The sequence below is a fragment of the Rhagoletis pomonella genome, unplaced genomic scaffold, assembly GCF_013731165.1.
Source record: "Rhagoletis pomonella isolate Grant_MI unplaced genomic scaffold, Rhpom_1.0 Rhpom_scaffold_07143, whole genome shotgun sequence".
Taxonomy (NCBI): domain Eukaryota; kingdom Metazoa; phylum Arthropoda; class Insecta; order Diptera; family Tephritidae; genus Rhagoletis; species Rhagoletis pomonella.
Window position 1 is genome coordinate 1 of NW_023465672.1, and position 8,433 is coordinate 8,433.

At 44.1% G+C, this 8,433-nt stretch overlaps 1 protein-coding gene across 2 annotated transcripts; it reads right to left on the bottom strand.

The window, feature by feature from the left end:
• Window positions 1-12: 12 nt before the first annotated feature.
• LOC118755727 lies at window positions 13-8,427 on the bottom strand. 2 transcript variants are annotated; one of them, XM_036490552.1, is made up of 2 exons: window positions 8,243-8,427; window positions 13-1,268 (listed from the first exon to the last, which is right to left on the bottom strand). In XM_036490552.1, exon 2 carries the CDS (start codon window positions 1,266-1,268, stop codon window positions 681-683), a length of 588 nt encoding a protein of 195 aa, XP_036346445.1. In that variant the 5' UTR covers window positions 8,243-8,427; the 3' UTR covers window positions 13-680. The 2 variants fall into 2 exon arrangements, with proteins under 2 accessions (XP_036346445.1, XP_036346444.1); XM_036490551.1 differs by having other exon boundaries at window positions 8,212-8,427.
• Between the last annotated feature and the right edge of the window lie 6 nt (window positions 8,428-8,433).

The following is an 8,433-nucleotide window of genomic DNA, read 5'->3' on the forward strand; positions in this document are numbered from 1 at the left end:
ACTGATGGACGGCCGGCGGTCGACGGAGACGGCGGCTAAATGGATGTTCAACTTTGAATACGCCAAAAACTCCAACGATGACGGGGATGGTTTCAGCAGGTTAGGAGTCGTGCCGTTGTATAGCAAGTTGCTTGCAAGTGTGGTGCGTCAAACTACGCGCTACGTTCAAAAACGCCTTCAACTCGCGGCCACGAAATGAAACACCAAATGTTTTGCTTTTGAACGATTTATTCACTTGGCTTTCGATTACAAAGAAAGATGCAAATTTTCGCGTATAATGCGAACTTTAATTGACTTCAATATCCGAATATACAAAAAACAATGAGACAATAGGTTTAATGAAATATTTCGCGCACGAGCACTGCAGTTACGTCTATATAAGCGAAGAAATAAAATTGTAATAATACAGCTGTCAAAAGATGCAAAGCATATATATACATACAAATGAGTATACAGCGATTTGGTAGCGAGCGAGTTGGGCATGCGTTGCCAACCACTCCTAAGATAAGCTTACAAAGGGTGCACACCAGAGCTAGTTCAAAGTACAAATTCAAAATATACAAAATTCAAGAGATACAAAATTCAAAATGAAATGCACACTAGTAAGCTAGCTACAAATTGTGTTAATTAAATATAAGTGTTGCAGTGCTCGCGTAGCCATCCTCCCGGCCCTGGCCGCGTTAGGCGGCTAGTGCATCCTTCAGCTCCCGTAGAGCCCTCATTGCCTCGTGAACCAAAATTTTGGTAGCCTTGCTACGATAGCCAGCAGTTTGGAATCCCTTCCTCGTGAAGCGCACTTTACGGTTCCCTCTGGTGGGATGGTGTCGGGTGTGGTTGTAGGGCGGTGATGTACGCCCTGATCCCCCACGTTGGGGAGCGTTTTTGTTTGTCTGGTCGAGGCGTTTGGGGGGCTGCACTGCGGAGTTCGCCCTCGTGCGGCGGGCTGCCGGTATACCATTCCGGTGCAGTAGTGTATGATGCTGTAGAGAGCAAGTGCGGCAGGTGGTAGTGGACGTGCACTGGGCGGTCGGATGCGAAAGCGCCAGGCAGTTCGTGCAGTACTTGTGCGCCCTTGCCAGTAAGAAGCGCTGCTGTGGCTGTACGCCTAAGAACGCTGGACATACTCGGAGCGCATGATGACCGGCGCACAATCGGCACCGCTTATAATCCTCCGTGGGATGATTCGCCGAACGTATGCTGTGGGTGGTTCCAATCTGCGACTTTAGGAACGTTCGCGGTGCTGGCTGAGGTGCCTCATCGTGATCCATCTGGAAAAAGTTTGTATACGGAAATTTTTAGTGTTACGTATATTAATATATGGGAGGCATAGAAGAGAGATACGAAAGTGTATATGTATGTGTGGTGTGTGAAAATCGATGTGCAGCCATTTGGCTGCTTATTCAAGTGAGGAGTTTATGGAGTGCTAATCGGTTTCAATGCGAGAGGGGGTATCTTCGCTCGAAGGCAAAAATACTAGTTTTACTAATGGCCGAGTGAGTAGGCCTGTTTGGGTGCGGACGTCGACCACACGAATGTGTCCATCCTTGCCAGGGTGCAACCTTTCGATGCGGCCCAGGCGCCACTCCGTGGGCGGGAGTGTGTCATCATTAATGACTACGCATTCTCCGATTCTGGGTTCTACTTGAGCGTTCTTCCACCTGTGTCGCTTATGTAGGTCTTTAAGGTAGTCTTCCTTCCATCGATTTGCGAATTGGTGGTGTAAAACCTTGAGTTTTTCCCATCTATTAATGAGCGAGAGGTTTTCGCGATTAGACTCGGGGAATGATAGGAGGGGAGCACCCCGGAGAAAGTGGCCAGGTGAGAGCGCTGTAAAGTCCGTCGGGTCTTGGGTGAGTGGGGTTATCGGACGAGAATTTAATACAGCTTCTACTCTTATTAAAAGGGTAGTAAACTCCTCAAACGTAAATTTATGGGGCCCGGCAGTCCTTTTGAAGTGAAGTTTAAAACTTTTAACGGCAGACTCCCATAAGCCACCCATGTGCGGGGCGCTGGGAGGTATAAATTGCCAATTAATACCCTGGGGTGAGTATTTTTGGACAATATCACGGGATGCAGTTTGGAGGAAGACAGAGAACTCCTTTTCAGTGGCTATTTTGGCTCCTATAAAAGTTTTGCCATTGTCACTCATCATTTTAGCGGGGTAACCACGGCGACCAACAAAACGAGCAAAGGCGGCGAGAAATGCCTCTTTGGTCAGGTCTGAGCACAGCTCGAGGTGTACCGCCTTTGTTGTGAAGCACACAAAGACGGCCACATAGCCTTTCACTAAAGTGGGAGATCTTAGCATGGAGGCTTTTATTTGAAAAGGCCCAGCAAAATCAACACCGGTGGTGGTGAAGGGCGGAGCGAAGGTGCATCGTTCGGGCGGCAGGGCAGCCATAATCTGCGAGCGCATTTGCCGTTTGTGAATGGTGCAGGATTTACATTGATAAATGCATTTTTTGATGAGGGGTTTTAGCCGGGGAATATACAATTCTTGCCTGGTCATCTGCTGCATAAGTCGTACTTCTGCATGGAGCAGGAGATCATGGAGAAATTTTAGATAGAGGAATGCGAATCGGGACTTTTCCGGAATTATAACGGGGTGACGTTCGTTATAGCTCAGGGTAGCATGAGCAAGGCGTCCATTGACGCGGATAACTCCATTTTTATCCAAGAAGGGGTTAAGAACTAATAGTGAACTCTTTTTGTCAATGGGTTTTGAGTCTTCTAAGCGGGCTTTTTCATGGGGGAAGTGACGGGTTTGCGTAAGGATGATCAGACGAATTTTCGCTTGGCGGAGCTCATCATGTGATAGCTGGGATGATGCGCGGTCAGAAGCTCCTGTCCCTTTGTCCTTTAGTCGTCTGATGAACTTGAAGACGTAAGCCATCACTCTCAAGGCTCGAGAGAAAGAGGAAAACCTGTCCAGAATGTCGGGGTCTTCTTCGGTAGTGAGGAGTGCCTCCACTCTTCGTACTTCCGGGGGGTTGACATTGCGGACTGGGGGTTTTGGCCATCCTTCGGGGGGCTTGGATAGCCACTCAGGACCATTGCACCATAACGACGACGCTGCTAAGTCTAGTGGCTTGCAACCCCTTGTGCCCATATCTGCGGGGTTGTCGCTGCTGCATACATGTCGCCAGGTGGCGTTTCCGACGAGTTCCAAGATCTCCGCGGTGCGATTAGAGACGAACGTTTTCCAAGAGTCGGGTGGTTTTTCCAGCCATGCCAATACAATTTCAGAGTCAGACCATAGTACCAGTTTTCTTTTAGAGAGGTCGAGATGGGACTGAATAGCTGCGACAAGTTTGGCTAAGAGAAGAGCTCCGCAGAGCTCAAGCCGGGGTAAGCTAGTTGTTCGAAGGGGTGCTACCTTGCCTTTGGAAACCAGAAGATGAGAAGAGATACTGGAACCATGAGTAGTTCGAACATATACGTTAGCACAATATGCCTTTTCTGAGGCGTCACAGAATCCATGGAGTTCAACATGCTGGTCAGGAATAAAATTTACCCATCGTGGAATTTGAATGGTCGAGATTGTGTGTAGATTTTGTGCGAACTGAGACCATTTAACAAGACGGAGGGGCTTGACTTTTTCGTCCCAGTCAGTTCCGTCGATCCAGAGCTCTTGTAAGAGAATCTTTGCCTGGATCATTATCGGCGTAAGCCACCCTGCGGGGTCAAAAAGTTTCGCGACAGAGGAGAGAATCTGTCGTTTAGTGCTAGCAGATAAGGCTGGGATGGAGTCGATCGTATAGGAAAACGTGTCTGTGAGCGCGTTCCATTGGATCCCTAGAGTCTTTGTGGTACTTGCCTTTTCGAACTCGAGAAAATTAGTATCGAGCAAGTCCTCTTTCATTATATTTTTGAGAATTTCTGGGTGGTTCGCTGTTATTTTCTTTAAGGGAAAGCCTGCCGAGTTTAGAGCCTGAATGACTTGGGTGAGAGATTGAGTGGCGATTGTCAGATCGTGGCTGCCAGAGAGTATGCCATCCACATACGTCTCTTTATTCAGAATGTGGGCGGCCATTGGGTAGTTGGTTTTTTCATCTTGTGCTACTTGGTGAAGTGTGCGAATGGCGAGGTAGGGCGCACAGTTTACACCGAATGTGACCGTTTTTAATTTATAATCTTGAATGGGACTGGTTGTGGGTGAACGAAAGATTATTCTTTGAAAGTCCTGGTCTTCGGGATGTAGCAGTATTTGTCGGTACATCTTTTCGACATCACCATTAAATACAAATTTATACATTCGCCACTTGAGGATGAGAAGCATCAAATCAGGCTGGAGAGTTGGTCCGGTATATAATACATCGTTAAGAGAGTAACCGGATTCCGAAATCTTTGATGCATTAAAGACAACTCGTACCTTTGTCGTTCGTTTTTCGGGCTTAATGACCGCATGGTGAGGGAGATAGAACGACATGTACTTGCCTGAGAGGAGTTTTTCTTGGGACATAGTTTTTTCCATGTGGTTTAGGGTGAGATATTCTTCAGGACATTATCATATGAGGCCTTTAAATCGCCCTTTTTGCGGAGGTTTCTCTCCATTCCGAGAAATTGCTGAAGCGCTGAGGAGCGAGAGTAACCTAAAGAGATTTCTTTGGGGAAACTTGGCTTGAACGGAAGCCTGACCACATAACGACCATCAGAGTTGCGAGAAGTGGTGGATTTATAGAAATCTTCGCAAAAGTCGTCTTCAGGGGTGGTATGCTTGAGGTTTGGAACTTCTTCTAGTTCCCAAAACCTACGCAATTGTGAGTTAAGGTGCTCATTAGAAATTTCCTCTATTTGTGTAGAGTATGAAGCTATGTTTTCGTAAATCTGACCACTAAGTATCCAACCAAATATTGTCTTTTGAGCTAGCAGAGTTGGTGAGATTTTTTCAATGCCCTCCTCGATTATTTGAGGGATAATATCACTGCCTAACACGAGGTCAATCTGGGCTGGGGAGTGGCAGTTTGGATCTGCCAGTTTCAGATGAGACCATTTTTCTTTGTGGTCATGATTAAGTGGGAACTTGGGGAGCATTTTTGTCAGCTGTGGTAACACGATAGCTTGAGCATTTATTTGAGTTTGGAGATCGGCGGAGACCAAGACTAAAGAGCATAATTTGTTCGAAGTTTGAACAACTCTTCCACCCATGCCCGAGATTTCAAATTTTGAGGATTTGCAGGGCAGCCCTAGCTTATTTTGAGCTTTGGTGGAGACAAAGCTTCGTTCTGACCCCTGATCTATAAGAGCTCTGAGTTTAAATATTTCTCCTCGGTGTGATACCGGTACCATAGCTGTCGGGAGGAGTATTTTGCTCTCATTCTCTGAATAGAATGATTGCACCTGAGTTCCAACTGCTTCCTGTTCATTAGTGTCTGTTTGGGGTGAAGTGTGCACACTTGAGTTTGTAGAAATTGTGGTTGCCACTTGCGAAGTGGTTTTTTGTACTCTTGGGGGTTGCCTTTTCGGCATGGAGTTTGTGGCTTCATGGAGCACTGAATTGTGCCGTTCACTACAATGGCTACAAGTTTGTGGGCTAGGGCAATCTTTCAACAAGTGTGACTGGGATAGACAGTTGAAGCACATATTATTTTCTCTTACGAACTTCTTGCGATCAGAGATTGACAACTTTCGGAATTTGAAGCAGTTCCACAGCGAATGAGAGGAGGTCTTACACATCGAACATTTGTGCATTATTCGCTGCTCTGTCACGTGAGATTGTATTTGTGACATCGATCTGTTTTGAAAGTTTTGAGAGTGAGGGGGTTTAAAAGGTGGTTTGTTATAAGAGAAAGGCGGCTTTGAAGAGCTAGTGGGCTGAACAGGAGGTCTCGCCTTCGGCAGGCGCCATTGATCAACTCTTTCGGCCACTTCATAACGAGTAGTGAGAAACTGCTCCATTTGGGACCAGTTGGGGAGGTCTTTCCTCGAGCTGAGGGATTGTTCCCACAGGGATACTGTGGTTTCGGGAAGCTTAGAGGTGACTATATAGATGAGGATGGGGTCCCAATTCTCGGTTGAGACTTGCTGAGTTGCGAGAATTTGATGGCAGTTGTTTACAGAAGACTGCAGCCTTTGTATGTCTTCGCTGCTTTCGGTGGGAATGGGTTTGAGGTTCATTAAGATTCGTATTTGGTTGTCTACCAAAATACGCTTATTCTCATATCGAGACCGAAGTGCTTCCCATGCGATATTAAAGCTTTCATCACAGAGAGAGAATTGCTTTACTATTTGATTGGCTTTACCTTGAGTTTTGTACCTGAGATGGTACAACTTTTGGCCTTGGGTGAGTTCAGGGTGATTTATGTATACCGCTGTGAACATATCCCGGAAAGAGGGCCATTGTTCATAACTTCCGTAAAATACTTCGGTGTCACAAGGAGGGACGGTTAAGCCGAGGCCAGACTGGCGTTTGGGTTGTGATGAAGAGGGAGTAGGCATGGGAGTGCTCACTTGCTTATGAAGATGGAGCTGGTCAGCGATTTGAGCTTTAGTGTCTTCATATTGATCGAGACAAGACCGATATTTGCGAAAAGCACTTGCTTTGAAATCTTCGGGAAGGTCTTGCTCGTCTGCCTCTACAACTACATCATAAGAGTTTTGAACTCGTTTCCAAAAATTGTCTAAACTCGTATCTTTTATTTTCAGGCTTGATTCTGAGTTATTTTCGAGAGGTAGGGATTTGAATCTTGAACAGTAATCGACTAAATTATCAGTCTCTGCAATAAACTTAACGGAGGCCAATTGCCTTTGTTTTTTTGAAGTTTTCCCGCTTGAGCGGGCAGAGCGTTGAGTTTCGATCGCAACGATTTTCTCTTCATCACTCATTTTGGGAATTTGGGATTCTTCGTTAAGCCCCGAGAAAATTTATAATTTAGTCTGAAAGGACTGGGGTTGAGAGACTGAGAGAGAGGGATGCCTGAGGGAGATGCAAAGAACTCGAGAATACTACAAGAATGAAATTTTTTTTTTTTTTTTTAAGTAAATGCGATTCCTCTTACAGGAATGCCAGAGAATTTAATGCAATTCCTTTTTAAGGGAATGCCAGAGAATTTAATGCAATTCATTTTTAAAGGAATGCCAGAGAATTTAATGCAATTCCTTTTTAAAGGAATGCCAGAGAAGTAAATATACAGTGATATAATATGAGTGAGTAAATAATTAAATGTGTCAGTTTTGCGATTATGTCAGTGCTCGGTCGCGAATTAGAGAAAAATAGAGATTTAATTTATTGACTAATTTATTTATTTACCCGTTTTTGAGAATAGAGTTATTTCGAGTAACTTGCTCAACGAATGAAAGAGTACGAGAAAATTTTAGTTTATGTAGATGCAAGTTTTTTATTTTTTTTTGTTTTTCACGCGACTGTAACCACAATTTTATGTATATATAAGAGACTACACAGTAGAAGAACGAGAATGCGCTTTAATTACTTTTGGTGAAATGCAAATTTAATTCACGGGACTGTATAAATGGTATTTGTATATAAGCGCCGTCAGCTTTCATTTATTAACTTTATTGCACTGCAAACCGACCACTGTATCGGACTTTTTATATGTAGATATGTATGGGATTGTGTGTATATAAGTATGCCTATGTGTTTATATATGTGTGTTTATATGTCGCTTTGTAATATTATCTCACTTGTGCACCTTTGTTGTCGTGAAATCGAAACTTTTATTTTAAACAACTGCTGAGAAAATGTTTAGAATTTATGTATTATTACGAGCAAACGTTGTGAGGAATTTAAGTTTGTACACATAAATATCAATCAGAAGTTATATTTGATTTAGTAAAAGCGAATGTGGGAGGAGAGGGAATAGAAAATTGCCTATGTACTTGTAAGTAGATATATATATATATGTGTGGACTGTATGTATGAAAACGCTTGAGCGGGAAAATATGTACAAATATGCGGGAAGAGAAATCAGTACATATGTACATGCATATATGTATGTATTTTCGATATACGGGATATTGGCTTTCGGTACTTATTTACTCGAAAACTTGGAAATATACATATATATGCACGAAGTTCTAAAAAATTCTTTAACGGACTGAGGATGCCGTTTTTTTTGGAAAAAGGCGCACAAGATTTTTACGAATTTTAGGTTACTTTTTTTTGAAGTACTTTAATGCGATATATGTATGTTTGTATAGTGTAGTTACCGTGGGAATAAGTATGTAGCACTAAGAAATAATAGGCTTACTTACGGTTTACAAAGGGACTTTTTCTAATACTTGCTGCTGGTTCGGGGTCTGCTGGCGCAGAAGGACCAAATGGCGGGGGGCCAAACCTTACTTAGGCGATTGATGGGGCAGGACTTCTCCAAGTGGTGGACTGTAGCGCACAATGCTTCTTCGTGGGCTAATGTTTTGGAGTGTTCCAACTGATGGACGGCCGGCGGTCGACGGAGACGGCGGCTAAATGGATGT